The sequence below is a fragment of the Gymnoscopelus microlampas genome (assembly GCF_963454915.1).
Source record: "Gymnoscopelus microlampas genome assembly, chromosome: 14".
Taxonomy (NCBI): Eukaryota; Metazoa; Chordata; class Actinopteri; order Myctophiformes; family Myctophidae; genus Gymnoscopelus; species Gymnoscopelus microlampas.
Genome location: NC_139951.1, coordinates 19,476,722 through 19,498,079, shown reverse-complemented (window position 1 = coordinate 19,498,079; position 21,358 = coordinate 19,476,722). Strand labels below are relative to the sequence as shown.

Genomic DNA, 21,358 nt, shown 5'->3' with positions numbered 1-21,358 from the left:
ATCCCATTCTAAAGAGGTGGCGTTTATAAAGTCACTCTTTTCTGGCACTGTGGTGTCTTTCACTCGTCAGTGCTTCTGGCTTGGCTGCTGTCTGTTGCAGGTAAGTATCCCCCTTTTCTGATAGGAATGGCATAGCAATAGAGAGGCACATGTAGCTGCCGGGTATAGAATCTGTCCTACTAAATGTTATTGTCTTGTTATATAGTGCTGATATAACTGCCAGAACAAAATGCTATGTTATGCTTAACTTTATTTGCTTATTCGACAGGGACAGTACATATTAATGAACACTTAAAACATGATTATGAATTACATATCGTTGCTGTTAGGGTGACAACCTTGTAAGTCCAAAACTTATTAAAACAAATATTTAATGGGTCCTGGGTCATGGGTGGGGAATCTGGGGATGGCCAACTTGGAAGGATTAGAATAGTGAAAATAGCCGATCTACAGGCTCTGCTATTTTCACTACTTTTGTGCGACACTCTTGTATAATGATGTAGGGCATTAATTTACAACAAAACATAATATATATATATATATGGAGATACTGTACAAGGTTTCTGCCTGACAGCAACGATTAGGTGTAAATATGTTATGTGTTTAAGGTTACATAGACTTGTGCCTCATACCTAATTATAGATAATGAACAACGAAGCAACAGCTGCTAATAATGTTCAAGAAAATAATGTTGCAGCAAAGATGACATGCCAACATACTTTTGCAATTTAAGGGAAAATTCAACTGGCCTTCCAATCGCTTGTAGTTATCATGTTGTGCTGCATCGAATTGATTGATTGAATATTTTCTAACATGATTATTAACAGTACAGGTAGTGCAATCAAATTAATGCGTACTACATAATACATTTTTGAAGGTCCATCATCATTTAAGATGTGGAGAAAGATTTAGTTTTCTTTTACTGAAACATTTTGTAATGAAAGGCATTTATAGACTAACATTGTTAGTTTGCTTCTGTACCACAAAGATTGGACAGTAGCTATTACAAATAAAGTGATAAATTGAAGAATTTAATTCAGAATCAGAATCAATCTTTATTGTCACATAATAGTTGCTGAAATTCTTAATTGTGTAGGGTCATCAATGCAGTTAAAATATAGATAGATAATAGGAGCATAGAAGAGATAAAGTGGATGAAAAATGTGCTTAATAAATTAAGAGTCATGAAATGTATGAGTCCATTTAAAACACAGATCAGTTCAGTCTGTGGACTAAAACTAATTGTAATGTGCATGTACCTAATAAAGACACAGACTTACTTATAGTAAGCAAGCATGCACGCGCGTGTGCGCGCGCGCGCGCACACACACACACACACACACACACACACACACACACACACACACACACACACACACACACACACACACACACCAGTCACCAGTCATAATAATCTGTCTCTTCAACCTGCCCTCCAGGCTGTGTTTTGGGAATAATTAATTCTGTTGTCAGAGACAACTCCAATGGTCCTGTTCATTCTAAGATATAGATGTTCTGATATGACAGATAGAATATAAAACAGAGAGGATTCCTGTAGTACAAGCGGAATTCATGTTTCATATATCAATAGAGAGGTAGTGGAAAATCCATTCACTTTTTCACTCCAAGCCACTATTGTGACATTGTTTGGCACAGTGGTTTTCAAATTGTTCGTGTCGAAGGCACACCAAAGGGCCAGATAAAATCTCAAAGCTGAAAACTGTAGCCGATTCATAATGTCATATACAATGCAATATAGCCTCTATAGTTGCATTGTAAAAGTTGACAAACAACTATATTACTTAATCAACAAAATCATTCAAGAATTGATTTGACACTTTGCAACAAAACCCATTTGAACTTTTTGTATAGTTGTATATTGCAATAACAATTAACTGAACAGTGTTCAGATAACCAAAATACAGTGATACTGGGTGAACATAATATACTATACATGTGGAAGTATTCTTCAGTAGTTCTCCACAGGTTATATATATATATAGCTGAAATTATTTAACATTATATTGCATAATACCAGCCAGTAAATTACAAAAATGCACAATGAAGACGAAGTTATACTTGTAATGGTTAGTGATTGTTAAAACCCAGAAATGTATTGTTAGAACCCAAAAACTACCAATCAAACTTATTCAAAGCACATTCTGAAATAATTAATAATCAACCTCAGTAGTAAATGGACATAGAGATAAACAAAATAGTATGAATTAATGACCAATATTCTTGATTATCTTTCATCGGACAGCAACAATTTGACAGACTGGTGTGGATTTCTTGTTGTACTATTATCTAACTTATCTGCTTTTTCACTTGGTCCAGCTGCTTGGAACGTCAACACCAACGCCAACCCCAGAGGAGACTGTCAGGTAAGTGGCAGGCACGCACACGCACGCGCACACACACACACACACACACACACACACACACACACACACACACACACACACACACTTATTAATTTATTTCCTCTCCATTCCAATCGGTTCCCCCTGGCATCCCCCATATTGAAAACCTGTGCTGTATCACAATTGATAGACATTGTTTCAGTCTAGCATTTTCCATTGTCATCCCCTCATCATCTACTCGCTACTGTCACATACTGTATACGAGTAAGCACACATGCATCCACAAACATACAGACATGTGCATGTGCGTTACAAACACAAATACACACACACATGACACATGTACAATATACAGCAGATACTACATACAGTACATCTATACTTTAAATCCCCCCTCTCTGCACACAAACACACAAACACGCACCATCATGCACCCACAATCCAGGCACGCTACATCTATTGACAGTCCAAACATGGCATGTCGAGAGCCATCATTCATCTCCATATCGGAAACGAGCAGCGGAGCGCGGCACGGAGCCAGTCAGGCCTCCGTCAGAGACAGACAGTGTGTTTACCTTGTAGACAGTGTCTGTCACCTCTCCATGCCACATTGAATGAGACGATGAAGCCGGCTGAAAGGACAACGACGCGATGGGACATGTTTATTTCATTATAAAACGGCGTGCAAAATGTCACCAAAGGCCAGGTTGTGGTAGTCTGAAATTCAGCACTGCTTATTTAAGCCCATTAAGACCTGGACACCTGGCCGATTCTACGAATGCCTTCTAAATCCCAACAGTTTTCTGAAAAACCTATGTTGCTATAATATCGGTGGTGCTTAACCTTTTTCATGTCAAGGACCACCCAAAATGATATGGATTTGGCCACTGATTTGCACAAAATGTTCAAGATTAGATGTTCAAAAAATGTACAAGCTCATAGCGTGGCACTCGGTGCCGCGCTATGAGCTTGTATATCTGCTATTTTTGAATAGCCAAAGTATAAAATAATGGGTATAGCTAAAAATATAAAATGACACAGATGCGTTCCCGGATTGAATGGGTTAATTATTTTAATATTTCACTTTTTATTATTATTTTATTTTTTTACCCTGACCTGACCAGGCAACATGTCTCTTTCGGGTAAACTCACTGGGGGCAGGATGAGACGCCATCATTATAAGCGGAGCTCTCCCGCCCCTGCCCCAGCTGTTCCGTTGAGTAGTGTGTGTTGTGTTCTGCGTTGTCCCCAGGCCTACGTGGAGCTGAGCGAGCTGATGAAGGACCAGAACCAACAGGTTTGGCAGGAGACAGGCCGATGGGTGGGCTACGAGGAGAGCTACGACCCCCAGGACGGCTCCTGGGGACCATCACACATCTCCTACCTCACTTTCAAGAGCCTCATCCATCTCAGACGCACCATGACCACAGGTTAGCACAGTGATTCTCAACCCTTTCTTTATTTCAAGGACCCCCAGTTTGATATGCGTTAGGCCCACGGACCCCCATTTGATGCACATTTCTTCGTATAATTGGTCCTCACTTATGCTCATTATTGTATAAAATGACACCATTCTGTCTACTTGCTCTGTGTCTCAGAGGAGGCCTGCCTGCAAGTGACGTCATCTGTAGGCAGGTTTGGTCGCTATTTTTGTAGGATTTTTTAGCGGCGCTAGCCGCTCTATACCTTTAGGTATAGACCGGATATTAGCCCTCTATACCTGGCTTTTGCGTCAACGTTCTGATTGGTCAGGCTCGCCAAGGTTCTGATTGGTCAGGTCCGTCAACGTTCTGATTGGTCAGGCCCGCCAAGGTTCTGATTGGTCAGGTCCGTCAACGTTCTGATTGGTCAGACCCGTCAACGCTCTGATTGGTCAGACCCGTCAGCGCTCTGATTGGTCAGACCCGTCAATGCTCTGATTGGTCAGACCCGTCAACGCTCTGATTGGTCAGACCCGTCAACGCTCTGACTGGTCAGACCCGTCAACGCTCTGACTGGTCAGACCCGTCAACGCTCTGATTGGTCAGACCCGTCAACAAAGTGATTGGTCAAGCTTCACGTGACACATGGCTATAAACACATTATAAACACATATCGATGACAAAATGTATCAAAGGCGCCGCTACCTTCACACAGGGTGTGATTTTTTTATGTATGAATGCAAGAACAATGGCTTCTACTTCAGCTAACAGTCCAGGAAGAGAAAGACTGTAGTTTCTATTTTCTTGGAATCCCTAGTGATGATGTCATTAGGCAGGTTTCTGAACTGTCCATAGCCCGCCAATGACACGAAGAGTGAGTAGACGAAATTGGTGCCATCTTATAATGATCATTAGTGAGGACCAACTATATGAAGATGAGGTTGAAGGCTGAAGTGACTCCTTTAAGGGCTTGATATACTTAATTTTGCACAGTGTCATGCACTGAAACTAGCAGCTCTACAGACTCAGAACGCCTGTCGCCTGTCATTTAAGAATAAATCAAACTTTGCTGTTCCTATCTGACCGTTGGCCCCTTTTCCTCCATTGTGTTTGTGGCCGTACACATGTCCAGGTGTAGTGTTGTTTGACTGCGAGCAGAGGAGCCTGGCCAACATCGCTGAGAAGATGGTGGACGAGTTGGTCAACAAGAAGGAGATAAGACCTACAGACCGGGAGGGGGTGCTAAGATCATTACTTCAGAACCGCAGGTGTTGTGAAATTCATGCCTTGATTTTTTAATACTATATCAGATATTAACTCCCACCAGTGACCCAAATGTTACAGTAAAATACATGTCATTCACATTTTAGGCATTTAGATGATACATAATCAATAATATATAATTATCCGATCACTTAAATAGTACGTTTTTAGTGTGTAAGTAAGAAATGTGTTGACTGTCGCACAACGTCTCTCAAAGATCTTGAGCAATTATACTGACTTGCCAGCGTTGTAAACAAGGAAGTGGATGTAATCTGTGTGATATTTGTCAGCAGAGGTCTTCCGTGACACATTTGTTGTTGTTTTATATATAGCTATATATAGCGTCCCTATTCTGGGCATGTCATAATAGGTGAACATTCACCGAAAGTTGCAGATCCACAAGCTCACAACAACGCATCACATTGCAATATATTGTGAGCTTGTAGATTTGCTATTCTCAGCAAAGAAAATGGTGTAGAGGGAAAACAGGAGGGGACCAGGTACAGAGTCAACAAATTAGGGTTTAAGTGGTTTAGCAAAATAGTAGTTCACCCCACCCCTTTATCTCACGCTAATCAATATTGTAACTCTCTCTCTCTCCAGCCAGTCAAGTGATCCAGAGAGCCAAGCCCTGACCAATGGCATAGAGATGCAGAAGTTTTCAGTCAAAGAGAGGGTGTGTGCTCTTCTCACTGATGCGATCAACCACTATCACATCACAATAGTGTAATTGATGAAGTTGACATCTGGCAGCCTACCATTTGGGAAAAGTAGTTCAGAGAATTGTAGGATTGAAAATGTTCTCTGAAGATTTAAACAAACAAGTATTCAACATTTGTTCTCTAGTCTATTTTCAAATGGACATTATATATAGATTTATATGCATTTAAGAAATACTACTTTATGGGCTACAGTGGATCTTATTAATTTTTTTGCTTCAACTGAAAGTTTGGAAACATTATCTGTCATGGCAAACATGATCATCAAGTAAGTATTTTATTGTGTATTATTTTAAATTTAGAACATAGTTTGGAATATGAAAATGTATTTTGGCTTGAGATACTGATTATGGTATACTGAAGTAAAAATATCAAGACAATGACATTTTACTAAATATACTACTAACTAAACTAATGTATGTGATGATGCATATTGATACATACTGTGTATTTGTTTTCCTTCAGAGGGATGCATCTGACAGTGTAGAGGCTTCTATGGTTCTAGTAGGTGAGTGGATGTTTGCAACCATTTCATTTGTGCATGCGTGCGTGCGTGCGTGCGTGCGTGCGTGTGTTTACAGTATATGCACATGTGCCTGGGTGCAGTGGTGTAAAGTAACTTTAGTTTTTCCAATTTTCAATACTACTTTTACTCCACTACAATTATTTGAAAACTTTAATTACTACTACTTTGTAGATTTTGATTATTATTACAAAACATACATTAACCACTTAAGCCCTATATATACATTTCGGCCATTTGAAAATAGTGTCGCGATGCGACACATTGTGAGCTTGTAGATCTGCTATTTTCTACAGATTTTTATACATTTAAAAACTTGAATTAGGACATTCTGCATAATGAGTACTTCCTACTTTTGGTACTTTTTGATACCAGATACTTTTGTACTTTTACTCAAGTAAATTTTAAATTCCGGACTTGTAACAGAGTATTTCTATATTGCAGTATTGATAATTTTAGTTAAGTAAAACATTTGAGTACTTTTTCCACCACGGCCTGGGTGTTTATCCATGTCTCTCTGTAATAGGTTCTCTGGACTTCCTGGAGAAACCTACAGTTGCGTTTGTGCGTCTGAAGGAGGCCACGGTACTAGACTCTGCCCTAGAGGCCCCTGTACCTGTTCGCTTTGTCTTCATGCTGGTGGGCCCTGGTAAGACTGACATGGACTACCATGAGACCGGACGCGCCATGGCAGCTCTCATGGCTGATAAAGTGAGTCTGGAACTGGAACATTAACCACTTAAACCCTATATACTTAGTTGACCGTAGTCCCCCAGGGGTCTATACTAGATCCCCTCCTTTTCCCCCTCTGCAGTTTTCCTACACATATGGAAAAGTATGGAATTTGATTTGAGTAATTTCCAGGTCTGGATAAGTATGGAAAAAGAAAAGATATTTATGTCTATTTAGTCTATTTATGTTTCCAGACTATTTGCCCCTATTGTGTTTTCTAAATGATTAAATTCTGAATTTCTATTAAATTGATCATGAGTGTTTTTCATGGTGTTTGGAGCAGGCAGCCAGACAGACAAAAATGTTTACCGCAGTGTGAGCTTCTGTAATACTACAGTCAAAACTAAACGTGGAGAAGCAGTGTTCACTTTTAATACACCAGATATCTGGAACAAACTCGCAGAAAACTGCAGGTCTGCTACAACTCTCAGGTCTTTTAAATCACAGATAAAAAAAAACTCTCTGTTTTCTGCTGGCTTTAATTGAGATTTCTTTGATTATTGTTCTGCACTGTAATTGTCTCCGCCAGGCCGAAAGGCATGGCGAGAGAGTATGTTTTACCCTCCGTCCGTCCTTCCGTCCGTCCGTGTGTCCGTGTGTCCTGTCTGTGTGTTACCAGCTAATCTCCGGCACCGTTGGTCCGTTCGCTCCGAAACTGTGCACACACACTCCCTGGATGCCAATTCAGAACCTCTGCCCCAATTTTTTCACATGGGCCTGTTATAGCGCCACCAGGAGGCCGATTTGTGCAAAACACATTTTTTTACATTACTCCTACAGATTTTATCCAAATGTCATGCAAATCGGTACACAGTATCTCTATAGTCATGAGATCAACACGGATCTGTCCGATTTCCCATATTCCATCCTGATTGCCTATGGTTGGCTTCCAAAGTTTGCAGGATTGGTCCGTTTTGAACAAAATACCTCAAACTATGCATGCAGCTTGCGATTTCCGTGAAATTTCACACACACATTCCCACTAGGCCGAGGAAGAAATGCAACCCTTTTCACATTGGCCTGTTATAGCGCCACCAGCAGGTCTAATTTAGCAAAACACATTTTTGGAACAAAATGCCTCAAATCATGAATGCAGTGTCTGATTGCCGTGAAAGACCTAAGAATAAATGGCACCCTTTTCACATTGGCCTATTATAGCGCCACCAGGAGGCCAGAATAACGTACCTGACCTGGCGGAGACCTGTGCTCCGAGGAGCACTTTTTCTAGTTTGTATCTCTTATTTTTCTGTTTTATTGTATTTATAATGTTCAGTTTTTGCTCTGTGTCTTAAATGTGTTTTAACTCTTTTCTTTATTCATTTGTGCGGAATTCAAATGTCTTTTTACAATGTGTTTTTTGTCTTATTGTCTCCGCCAGGCCGAAAGGCATGGCGAGAGAGTATGTTTTACCCTCCGTCCGTGTGTGTGTCCGTGTGTCCGTGTGTCCGTCCGTCCGTCCGTCCTGTCCGTGTGTTACCACCTAATCTCCGGCACCGTTGGCCCGGTCGCTGCGAAACTGTGCACACACACTCCCTGGATGCCAATTCAGAACCTCTACCCCAAATTTTTCACATGGGCCTATTATAGCGCCACCAGGAGGCCGATTTGTGCAAAACCCATTTTTTCACATTACTCCTACAGTTTTTAACCAAACGTCATGCAAATCGGTACACAGTATCTCTACAGTCATGTGATCAACCCTGATCTGTCCGATTTTCCTTATTACATCCTCATTGGTTAAGGTTGCCACCCAAAGTTTGCAGGATTGGTCCGTTTTGAACAAACTGCCTCAAACCATGAACGCAGCTTGCGATTTCCGTGAAATTTCACACACACATTCCCACTAGGCCGAGGAAGAAATGCCACCCTTTTCACATTGGCCTGTTATAGCGCCACCAGCAGGTCTAATTTAGCAAAACACATTTTTGGAACAAAATGCCTCAAATCATGAATGCAGTGTCTGATTGCTGTGAAAGACCTAAGAATAAATGGCACCATTTTCACATTAGCCTATTATAGCGCCACCAGGAGGCCAGAATAACGTACCTGACCTGGCGGAGACCTGTGCTCCGAGGAGCACTTTTTCTAGTTCTTTCATGTAAAGCACATTGAATTGCCTTGTTGTTGAAATGTTGAAATTGCAAATACATTTACCTTGCCTTGCCTAGACTCTCGACTGAACTCTTTCTTTCGTCCCCCTCTTTCTCTATGCCAGGTGTTCAACCAGACGGCGTTCCAGGCACAGCAGGCCCGCGAGCTGACGGACGCCGTGGCCGACTTCATGGACTGCAGCATAGTGATCCCGCCCACCGAGATCCAGAACGAGGCCATGCTCACCTCCATCATCGGCTTCCAGAAGAAGCTCCTGCAGGACCGCCTGCGGCCCTCCGACCCCAAGCTGCGTCTGGACGTCAAGCCTCGCGCGTGTGAGTGGGCGACGCGTGCGTGTGTGTTTGGAAAACATACTTGCATGGGATTGGTGTTTCTAGATTTACCATTTAAAATATACAGTATACAATTTTGGGGCAGCAGTGGCTCGGGAGATAGTGCGGCCACTTGGGTGTCAGAAGGTTCCCGGTTTCGATTCCCAGCTCCCCCTGTGTTAGTGTCGAAGTGTGCTTGAGCAAGACACTGAACCCCTAACTGCTCCCGGTGAGCAGGTTGGTGCCTTGCATGGTTTCCTCAGCCATCCGTGTGTGAATGTGTGTGTGAATGGGTTAATGTCAAGCACATTGTAAAGCGCTTTGGATTAAGGTGCTATACTCACCATTTACCATTTAGTTAACATGAGCCCTAACATCTCTATTTTGAGGCGAACATTAGGTGAAAATAGTCAATCCACAAAGCATCACAACGTGACGCGTTGTGAACCCCCCCCCCCCCCCCCCCTTTAAAACCGGGAACGCATCTGTGTAACCACTTTAATCATTATTTTATACTTTGGCAATTCAAAAATAGCAGATATACATAGCGCAGCACAGAGTTCAAAGATTTGAGTTATAAATGATCGATTTAAAATATATATAAAGATTTGCACAAATGTTCATGATTTTTCAAAAAATAGCAGATCTACAAGCTCAAGCTATGAGCTTGTATATCTGCTATTATTGAATAGCCAAAGTTTCCCGGTCTTAATGGGTTAAAGGTAAAAAGGAGGGGGGCGAGTACAGACCCCTGCAGGGTACTTGGGGCAACAAGATGGTACACAGGGGCATGAAAGCAATCATTTCTATGAAACATGGTCGGTCCGACAAGTCAGGGAGGAGCAGAAACCTCTTCAGTTACATCCCAGTGATACCAGGCAACGTCAGAAAAAAGGTGTCCAGGAGGAACTGATGGATGAAAGTGTCCAATGCATGCAGACAGGTCAAGAAGGATGAGGACTGAGGGTGGAGTGGCCTCTGTGACTGCAAGAAGTGCTGTTTCAGAGTGGTCCTCCACATTTAACACCTGCATAAACCCTGCACTAGGGCTGTCACGATTATGGCATTTTACTTGACGATTAATTGTCACACAAATAATTTCAATTAACGATTTAATTGTGTTTCTGTCGTTGAACATTAATGGAACATATAACAATTACATTATGTTTGGCTTAAGTTGCATGGGGCAAATAACACATATTTACTTAATACTTAAAAACAATAAATACATTTATAGTGGAAATAGCCGATCTATAAGCTCAAAACGTTTTGAGCTTGTAGATATACTATTTCCACTATTTTTGACATTTAAAAAATATATATGAACATTTTTAACATGGAACATGGATTATGCAAAACATAATTGCGATTATCTCAAATAATTGTGATTAGGCGATTATGTAATAATTGTGACAGGCCCATCCTGCACCTATTGACAGTGAAATTCTACATAGTGCCAAGAACACTTAGTCAATGCTGTTTATAGACAATAGCACACCAAGATGTCAACAAACAATAAAAAAAAGAAAATGTGTTTTGTCCACAGCCTCTAAAGCTTCTGGGCCTCCGCCTGAGGACCCCCTGGCCCGTACCGGGCGGCCATTTGGCGGGATGATAAAAGATGTGAAGAGACGCTACCAGCACTATAAGAGTGACATCACAGATGCTCTCAATGGCCAAGTCCTCGCTGCCGTCATCTTTATCTACTTTGCTGCCCTGTCTCCTGCCGTCACCTTCGGAGGACTGCTGGGTGTGTGTGTGTGTGTGTGTGTGTGTGTGTGTGTGTGTGTGTGTGTGTGTGTGTGTGTGTGTGTGTGTGTGTGTGTGCGTGTGCGTGTTAGAGCCAGAGCGATGGTTTTGTCGATATATTAGCCATTACTTTACTTTTTTGAGGACATCGGTATTGGCAATTATGCAGCCGATGTGTCTCGAATTTTAACCACTTTGAACCTGGCATACCTATTTTGGGCATGCCATCATAGGATAAATAAAAAAAATAGGAGATAAGTTCACAACGCATTTTGAAAAGTTTTTGAATAGGGCTTAAATTGTTACGTTAAATCTATTTCTCAAATAGAAGCTTCAGTTTCTATTTAGCTTCTGAGTTTAATTGATTCGAAAATGTTGCACTTTTTGGCAAACTCGGTCAAAACATCAGTCGTTGGTGGTTTAGGACTGCATTTTTCTGCTACCGTGGCTTTTGTCTGAGCCTAGTTACAGAGTATCAGTCTAAAGTAAACCATTGGTTCTAAAAGTGGGGTCCGTTGAGGGAGTCCCACGGGGTCCGCAGCTAAATGATGGATAGTTAGGAACTAAATGGGTCTGCAACTCTGAGAGTTAAATTAACATTGATTTTGCATTATAAATTGGGGTCCCAGAGATAGAAATGCCATTAAATGGTCGTCAGTAGCCTAATGCATGTCAAACTGGGGGTCCTTGAAATTAAAATGGTTGAGAATCACTGCTAGAGCCGTATAAATGTTCTCTTATGGGGGTCCCTATGGCATATCTTTTCAAATGGGGGTCCGCGGGCTAATAAATGTCCTTGACATGAAAAAGTTTGAGATCCACTGGTCTGAACAATCACGTACTGTACGTGGTCTGTGTTCTTCCAGCCGATAAGGTGGACAGCATGATGGGCGTGTCTGAGCTCCTCATCTCCACATGCGTCCAGGGAATCATCTTCTGCATCCTGGCTGCTCAGCCTGCGCTGGTCATCGGCTTCTCAGGACCTCTGCTAGTATTTGAGGAAGCCTTCTATGCCGTGAGTTATGCCAGTCATGGCTAAGAAGGTTACGTGCTGAATGTAATCGCTAACAGATTACCGTACGCGTAATTGTAATCAGCAACCTAAAACAATACGTAATCTGATTACTTGAGATGTGTTGGATTACTCCAAAATCAATAGACTAGAATACACTATTAGATTAAGTAACTCAAAGGCTACTTAAAAAGTGAGCAGATTACATTACTTGCTTAGATTACATATCACTGTTACACTCAGATAATTGGTCATCTGTAAATGACTACATTGAATTGACTACATTGAATGCTAATCTTCCGAACCCTGGTGCCAAACATACTATAAACATACTCTATGCTAGATTAATTTTAAAGATGATTTAAAAATATATATTGTTCCATCTATTCATGTCTTTAACCCATGAAGACGGGGAACATTTGTAAAGTATTTTGTTCCAAAGATTTAAGTTACAAATAGGGTTGTCCGATATTGGCTTTTTTACCGATAACCGATATACCGATATTGTCCAACTCTTAATTACCGATACCGATATCAACCGATACCGATATATGCGGGGATTATTGTGATTAGGGTAAGCTCAAATTTCATATCACACACACCATATACAGTAAGAACTCCTGTAACTTATTTATAAAGCAAAAAAATATATATATCTTTTTTTTCAAAAATCGATACCGATATTTTCCCGATATCAATTTTTATGCTAATATCGGCCGATAATATCGGGAGGCCGATAATATCGGACATCCCTAGTTACAAATGTTATATATTCAGTTACAAATATATTCAAAGATTTGCACCCATTTTCAAGATTCCCCCCCCAAAAAATAGCAGATCTACAAGCTCATAGCGCTATGAGCTTGTAGATCTGCTATTTTTGAATAGCCAAAGAAATCTTAAAATGACACAGATGAGTTCCCGGTCTTAATGGATTAATACACAAGTTACACTCACGATCCACCTTGGCATCCATCCCCCATTCAGTTCTGCAAGTCCCAGGAGATTGAGTACATTGTGGGCAGAGTGTGGGTTGGCGTGTGGCTGGTAATCATCGTGGTGATCGTCGTGGCGTTGGAGGGCAGCTTCCTGGTGCGATTCATCTCCCGCTTCACCCAGGAGATCTTTTCCATCCTCATTTCCCTCATCTTCATCTATGAAACCTTCGCCAAGCTGGGCAGGGTAAACCATTTCCATCCTATTCTCACCGGTTACTGTCGGGGCAGAAACCTTGCATGTCCAAAAAACGTAATTTTTCAGGGAATGGAATAAAGAGCATGTGTTCCAATGGATCCCATATGTTTAGCCACACGTTCTAGTTAATGTTTTTCATTTTTAAAATAAAAGGCAAATTTTCTCAAAATGTTTCAAATATAGCAGATCTACAGGCTCACAACGTAACACATTGTTTGTGCCACAATGTTGGGAGCTTGTAGATCCGTTATTTTCACTACTTTTGCCGCTACTGTCATTCGTCAAAGTATAAAATAGGGCGTTCATTTATGAAAAAACAAAAGAAGATTGAATATGGAGATACAAGGTTTCTGCCCGACAGCGATTACACTGTATATTTCCCATATATGTCCCATTATTTTGAACAAAAACTATTCATAAATATACGTAAATATTTTTCACAATATATTTTAGATTGATTTTGGCCTCACAGAACATTATTTCCTTCCACATTTATTTTTTACCATTTCATGTTTTGACTTATTTTCCTTATAGCTACGTATTCTGAACATTCTTCATGGCAACTTGCATAAAGAAAGGAAATTAACAATTATACAGTGATACCTGAATTGTTCCTTTGAATTTTCTTATGTTTAACCACTTAACCCCCTTACTTACTTAGTTGGGGTCTATAGGGTCCCTTACCTTTTCCCTCTACACTAAATCTCTTCATGTGGTGAAATCAAATATGAATTTGATGTATTGACCGTATTCTGTCTGCACCTCTACAGACCTTCAAATCTCACCCACTGGTGTTGAATTATGAGGATCTGAATGCGACAGATCCCTTCCAGCCAATTGTGATGAAGGAGTCCGTCTATGACAACGCTACGGGCAACACCACTTTGAAAATCACCAACATAAACCGGGTGTTTCCCAACACAGCCCTGCTCTCCATGTGCCTTATGTTGGGCTGTTTCTTCATTGCATACTTCTTGCGGCAGTTCAAGAATGGGACGTTTCTGCCTGGAAAGGTGAGGGATGATACTTTTGATATCGCATTCCTTAGGTAATCTCCTATCAGTGTCAGCAGAGAAACTTGAAATCCTGTTTGATAGTGGTTTATTCTACATTAACTAGTAGTGGTTCAAGGGTCAACCCATGGGTTGGGTGGGTTTGGGTAAGCTTCAGACGCAAATTGTTTTCAGGTTGGATGGGTTGGGTAGGTGTCTCATAATGGGTCGGGAGCGTCCATCACTATTTATTTAACCAGACTGTCCTAGATCATCAAGCAAGATACTGTCTCAAATGAAAGACATTTGATTTAACACTTTACTGTATATGTAAAACACCTTGAATCTCCTTTGTGTGTGAAATGTCCAATACAAATACACTTGCCTTTCCTTGCTTAAAATGAGTGTTTTTCGGACCTGTTCTTCCAGATCAGGCGTTTGATGGGTGATTTTGGTGTACCCATCGCCATTTTCCTCATGTGTGTTGTGGACCTCCAATTTGGTGATACTTATACTCAGGTTGGTCCATGAATGATTCTCTTTAAAAGCTGGACAGCTGCTGTATGTTGAGTGTATAATTAGTGATTTAACCCATCAAATCCGGGAACGCATCTACAAATGTCTTCTAAATCAACCGAGTGCCACGCTATGAGCTTGCATATCTGCTATTTTTGAAAAGCCAAGGTATAAAATAATGATTATAGCTCAAATCTAAAATGACACGGATGCGTTCCCGGATTGAATGGGTTAAATTTTGAACTTTACACACAATCTGTAAAGACCACATTGTCAAATGTCCTTTTTTCTTGCCAGAAACTCGTGGTCCCTAAAGGTCTGATGGTGTCCAACCCGGCAAAACGAGGATGGCTCATCAACCCCTTTGGAGAGCGCAAGCCCTTCCCTGTGTGGCTGATGTTTGCATGCTGCGTCCCGTCTCTGCTGGTCTTCATCCTGATCTTTCTCGAGTCTCAGATCACCACGTGAGTGAATGTTTTCCCTCTTCAGCCATTGAATGTATCAGAGAACACTATATAATCAGCCTACAATCTCTCTTCATGTTTCCTTTTCTACCATTAACCCATTCAATTCAGGAACGCATACTGTGTCATTTTCGATTTGCAGCTATAACCATTATTTTATACTTTGGCTATTAAAAAATAGCAGATATACAATAGCGTGGCACCGAGTGCCACGCTACGAGCTTGTAGATCTGCTATTTTAGAAAAATCGGGAAACTTTGTGCAAATCTTTCATTATATGTATTTTTTAAAGCGAACATTTGTAAAACAAAAATTCAAATATTTATGTTCCAGGGACCTCCAGAAGCAAATATTTTAGTTACAAATGTTAATAAAATAACATATATTCACAGATTTGCTCATAGCATGGCTCTTGAGCTTTTATATCTGCTATTTTTGAATAGCCAAAGAAATCTAAAATGACAGAGATGCGTTTCCGGTTTTAATGGGTTAACACTTTGGTCACCCAAACAACTTATCTCGAAAATTACTGGCTGGATTGTCATGGTATTTGCTGTGCAGCTTTATTATGCTCACCAAAAAGTCTAAGCTTATCACCGGACATGACCGGTGAATATGGAATAAAAGCTAATTAGTTATGATTATAATATTCCCCTTATAATTCACTGGATAGAACTGTTTACTATTTAACCATTTAAACCCTGTATACTTCATTGACTGGGATCCCCCAGTGGTCTCTATTGGTTCGCTGCTTATTCCCCTCTACACCAAATCTCTTCACTGAAGATGGCTCATGTTGCGTTGGAACGCGTTGTGAACTTGTAGATAGGCAATTTTCGCCGAATGTTCACCCATAATGACATTGCCAGAATAGGGATGCTAGGGTTCATGATTAATGTATGATTATGTGATCAATCTAACCTACCTCCCTCTGTATTCACACGTTGTTTTGCCAGTCTGATTGTGAGTAAACCTGAGAGGAAGATGGTCAAAGGCTCTGGGTTTCACTTCGACCTCCTCCTCCTGGTCGGCATGGGAGGGATCGGTGCCATCTTTGGCGTGCCGTGGCTGAGCGCTGCCACCGTGCGCTCCGTCACCCACGCCAACGCCCTGACCGTCATGAGCAAAGGGACAAAGCCTGTGATTGAGAAGGTGATCGAACAAAGGATCAGTGGGATTTTGGTGGCTCTGCTTGTCGGTAGGTGCAAACCAGTTTCAATTTGTCTGAAGGGTTCTCTTCTGATGTTTAGAATTTTAAGACAAAACTGTATTTATTGAAATTGTCTGTTTTTTACACCTCCTCCATCACTTCATACTGATGGTAAAATTCCTTGTAGCATGCAGTAGGCAATACATTGCCCAGATTATGAAAAAAATATAAACTAGCTGGTTGGGCTAAAAAGGATAACTTTTCATATTGCTTTATGTATTGGCTCCTTGCAGTGAGTGGTCAAACTATATGAGACAATACTGTCACTAACATGCTTGTTCTATAGGTGTTTGTTAGATTCAGATGTATTGCAATTAACTACTGTATTGCTCCTCCAATCCTATCAAGGTCTATCTATTCTGATGGAGCCGCTCTTGAAGATGATTCCCATGGCAGCATTGTTCGGCATCTTCCTCTACATGGGTATTACTTCACTCAATGGCATCCAGCTGTGGGACCGCATGCTTCTCCTCCTCATACCTAAGAAGTACCACCCTGACGAACCGTATGCCACCCGGGTACGAGTCCACCTTGAAAATGACACGACCGCTGCTATAGGTTCAGGGGGTTGAATTACCAATGTGGCTAGTGGTTACCAATGGTGTAAAGTAACTGAGTACATTTACTCAAGTACTGTACTTAAGTACAATTTTGAGGTACCTTTACTTTACTGTAGTATTTCCAATTGTCTATACTTTTAGTTTTACTCCACTACATCCCAGAGGCAAATATTGTGCTTTTACTCCACTACAATTGAAATTTTAAAACTTTAGTTCTAGTTACTTTGCAGATATCAATTATTACATTATAAAACATACATTAACCACTTTAGCCCTATTTTATACACTATTCGAAAATAGCCGATTTACAAGCTCTCGCGTTGAGAGCTTGTAGATCTGCTATTTTCAAACATCTTAGAACTTTTACTTTAGGCACTCTAAGTACATTTTGATACCAATACTTTTGTACTTTTACTCAAGTAAATTTTGAATTTCCGGACCTTTACTTACTTAAGTAAAACATTTCATTACCTTTTCCACCACTGGTGGTTACCCATGCAAACGGTTGCAAATGCTAACCATCCCCTGGTGTACTGGTGCATGTTATGTTGTTACTATCTCATGTTACATTGGCTAGGGCCACAGCATGTTTATTTGTACACATTCCATACACATAAGCAATTCAAAATGCTTCGCATAAGGCATGAAATGGCTTTTAAGGGCATTATAAGGCATTTGAAAACAAATAGCAAGAAGGTTAAAGTGCATTTATGGTTTGTACTTGTATCTTGTATCATCAGGGGTATTGTAGTGTTTAGGAACCTTTTTTGGACCGGCACAAACCACCATATGTGAAATGTTAATTTCACATATGGCTTTGATATTATATACTGTATACTTTTTTACACTTCATTGTAAGATAGTGTCGCACAAAAAGCGGCATGAATAGCCAATCTACAAGCTCACCTCTTGTAGATTTGCTTTTATATTTATTTTAAAATGTTTTACAATCTGAACATTTCTGGAAAACTTTGCCTATAATGATATGGCCCAAATAGGGATGCCAGTATGAAAGGGGTTAAGTCTGTCTGTGGGTGTTATAAATACTTAACCAAGGAAAATTATTAACAAGAACTTTTTTCCATGTCCTGTAACGGTTTTGGACAGCCAAGGTGTGTTCAACATGATGTGTCTATTTGAGTAATCTTTTGATGATGCTTGTTGTAAACAGGTCAACACGGGCAGAATGAACGTATTCACAGCCATCCAAATAGTGTGCCTTGCATTACTGTGGATCGTTAAGTCAAGTCCGGCCTCCCTGGCTTTACCCTTCGTCCTAATCCTCACCATCCCTCTACGTATGTTTATGACCGGACGCTTCTTCACAGAACTGGAGATGAAATGTGTAAGTGGACATTTCCGGTCATTTTAATACCACTTAAACCCTCTGCACTTAGTAAAATGGACCTGAGTTGGCTCTGTACTTGGTCTGTTCTTGTTTTCCTTAACTAATAAGTATTTATTTACCTGTATATGAATAATCCTCATTCCTCTTTGATCTTTGTGTTTTTAGTTGGACGCCGATGATGCTAAGGTGACATTTGAGGAAGAACCAGGACAGGACGTGTACTACGAATCTCAAATGCCATTGTAGATGTCATGACATTTACCTACTATGGCTTAACTAAACAGCACAAGCAGCTCTTTTTCTTTCTTTTTTTATTGACACAACAAAAAGTGTTTATCGTTTGATCTGCCCATGAGCATATAAAGTAAAGAAATATATTTTTGAGGTTTTTATAATGTAAAACCCAAATAGATTCCATGTTTCAAATAGATTTTTTTTTCAGATAGATTTTTAAATTTTAATTTATTTGCTGTACATATTTGCCTTGAGTCAAGTATTCCACAATGTATATTTTTTTTCTGGCAAGCCATCGTGATAGATTTTTGTGGTCATTCAATGAATGAGGTCATTCATTAGATTTTTAATATTAGTATATTATTGGTATTTTTTTCACTAAAGGTCCAGTGTCGTTACCCTTCTAACAAATGATATCGCTGACTTCACAGTGGGAGAACAGAAGTATCAGTATCCTGCTGTATCCAATTGCATTATTTTACATAATTTGTACAAAGCAATTGCAAGTAACACATTTGTGCCTTCCAAATAGGGTGAAATCACTCTGTGCTAATTGTGCCATGTTGACCGGAGTCCCCAAGGGCTCTATCCTTGGCCCCCTCGTTTTTTCTCTCTACACCAATTTTTTTCGTTGAAAACAGCCACTCTTGTAGATTGGCTGTTTTCGCTGAATGTTCGAATTATGAACACAGGGACACTAGAGTTCATGTGGTTAAAGAGAAGCTTAAGAGTGTGTTCGTTAATTTTATATTGTGTCTTATAATGCTGTTGTCATCTCATTAAATATGAATAAAATGTCCACTTAAAATGACGATGAACACACATGCACACACATAAAAACAAGAATGTTGAAAACTTTGCATTGACAATTTATACGGAACATTTTTAAAACAAGAATATTTAATCGGTAGGTAGGTAGAAAACTGTATTATCCCTCATGGGGAAATTGGATTTACAGTGTCATGGTGCAAGTGAAAGACATTAAACCAAACAGTAAACAAAGACACAGTATAATACACAAAATAACATACCAAACAATACAAAGTATAATACACAAAATAACAAACCAGCTTGATTAGAAGTTAAAGTGCATAATAAAACTGCTGGTGGTCTATCTCAGACTATAATGCTACGGTTTGTAGAGCAATGTCTCTTGGCACCTGAGTTCCTGAACCAGTTATTATCTTTAACCGGTGGGACAGACAGAACCTCTTCCCAAATGAGAACAGAGTAAAGTGTGTGCTGAGAGGGGGAGGGTGTGGTCCATAATGCCTTCTGTATTCTTCGCTGTTCTTTTATTCCCTAAAATAGCATTGTTAGCCTCAGAGATGAAATATCTTCTATTTTCCGTGAACATTACCCTCCAGAATAGGGATGCTAGGGTTCAAGTGGTTAAATTATTTGTGAGTTTGTTCAGGGTGGCGTAAACCAGCATAATGATGCAATAAGTTAAAACACTTTCAATGAATAAAGGATTCACAAAACATGGTGAGGATGGCATTGTGTACTTGAAAAACATTATGAACATTTACATAAAAACAAATGAAAAAAAAACTTTCTTTCTTTTCTTTTTTTTTGAGTGTGTGGTAGTTGGGTAGTAACAGACTACATTTTCTCGGTTGCATTTCACTTTTACTCAAGTTATATTATATATTTAAAGAAACAGACTGGGTCCAATAATGGCGTGTCTTCATGTGGATCTCGGACTTCAGATGGCCAGTCTATGACACCAGTTGTCTATGACAACCCGGAGCCATACTATAAAAGAGGATAGCCGATGACATCATCCGTGCCCAAATTTGGAGAATCCAAATCCATTGACTTCAATAATAAAAATTAGGGAATGAACAGGTCTCGGGATGGAGCCACAATTCTACATAGAAACGGCATGGCTCCAATGTGGATGTCAGACTTGGCAAGGGCTGCACCGGCTGCAAAGTTTAACGTTTAGCATTGTTAGCCTGAAACCTGCATAGAATTAATTGAGATCATCAGTGCAACATCATAGGCACTCACGATAGACGGACGATAGACTTTATAGTCTGAGATGATGTCTCTTAATTCCTGTCACATGCGTCACAATTCACTTTGTTGAAATGGGTTTCCACTACTCTGTCCTTGCTGGTTGGCATCATCTGTCGCCCATTTTGCATGCAACTTTACATTCCCTTACTATCTCCAGACACAAGTCCTGCATTACAAGCAGCAGTGCACGCTTTCAGAGCAACATGGCTGGATCTGTCGAGTCTCAGCTTCTGGTCAGGAACAAGACCGAGTCGAACAGCATGGCTCCCATGTGGATCTCGGACTTAAAACAAAAAATGTGTGGATGTACTGTATGACTTCCTTTACCAACACTGGCAGTGGCAGCATGCACGATTAGCCACAGACAAAGAAACTAGACAGGTTCATGCAACTCAGGGAAGAGCATACTCTATGTCTGCCAGGCAAGGTGTCCTGTCCATGGCCTCTGCCACCTTTGTTGTATCTATGATGTATGTATGTATGGCCCCATATTTGGGCAATGTTTCAGTCCAGTCCAATCCCACTGCCACTGACTTATTAACTGATTATAACATTTGAGTTAAAAATGTAGGTGGGGAAAAGAAATGTGTGTGGTACTTCCACATTAGGT

At 40.3% G+C, this 21,358-nt stretch overlaps 1 protein-coding gene across 2 annotated transcripts; it reads left to right on the top strand.

Moving 5' to 3' along the window:
* The first annotated feature begins 10 nt into the window (after positions 1–10).
* slc4a1b (solute carrier family 4 member 1b (Diego blood group)) lies at positions 11–20,209 on the top strand. Of its 2 annotated transcripts, XM_084079115.1 has the most exons (18): positions 11–100; positions 2,338–2,384; positions 3,616–3,793; positions 4,917–5,052; positions 5,651–5,723; positions 6,232–6,274; positions 6,816–7,000; positions 9,237–9,447; positions 10,991–11,194; positions 12,060–12,208; positions 13,193–13,387; positions 14,170–14,412; positions 14,821–14,910; positions 15,205–15,371; positions 16,328–16,569; positions 16,930–17,099; positions 18,313–18,486; positions 18,655–20,209. In XM_084079115.1, the coding sequence occupies exons 3-18, from the start codon at positions 3,640–3,642 to the stop codon at positions 18,733–18,735; spliced, it is 2,517 nt and encodes an 838-aa protein (XP_083935241.1). In that variant the 5' UTR covers positions 11–100; positions 2,338–2,384; positions 3,616–3,639; the 3' UTR covers positions 18,736–20,209. The 2 variants fall into 2 exon arrangements, with proteins under 2 accessions (XP_083935241.1, XP_083935240.1); XM_084079114.1 differs by lacking the exon at positions 11–100 and having other exon boundaries at positions 2,128–2,384.
* The last annotated feature ends 1,149 nt before the right edge of the window (positions 20,210–21,358 follow it).

What these genes read in the sequence shown, in the direction of transcription:
- slc4a1b (XM_084079114.1), top strand. Translation starts at nt 2,229, where the DNA reads ATGACCAATATTCTTGATTATCTTTCATCGGACAGCAACAATTTGACA. An exon ending in CCTTCGCCAAGCTGGGCAGG is followed by an intron (nt 13,388 to 14,169) that starts GTAAACCATTTC and finishes GCACCTCTACAG; the next exon opens with ACCTTCAAATCTCACCCACT. An exon ending in TTTGGTGGCTCTGCTTGTCG is followed by an intron (nt 16,570 to 16,929) that starts GTAGGTGCAAAC and finishes AATCCTATCAAG; the next exon opens with GTCTATCTATTCTGATGGAG.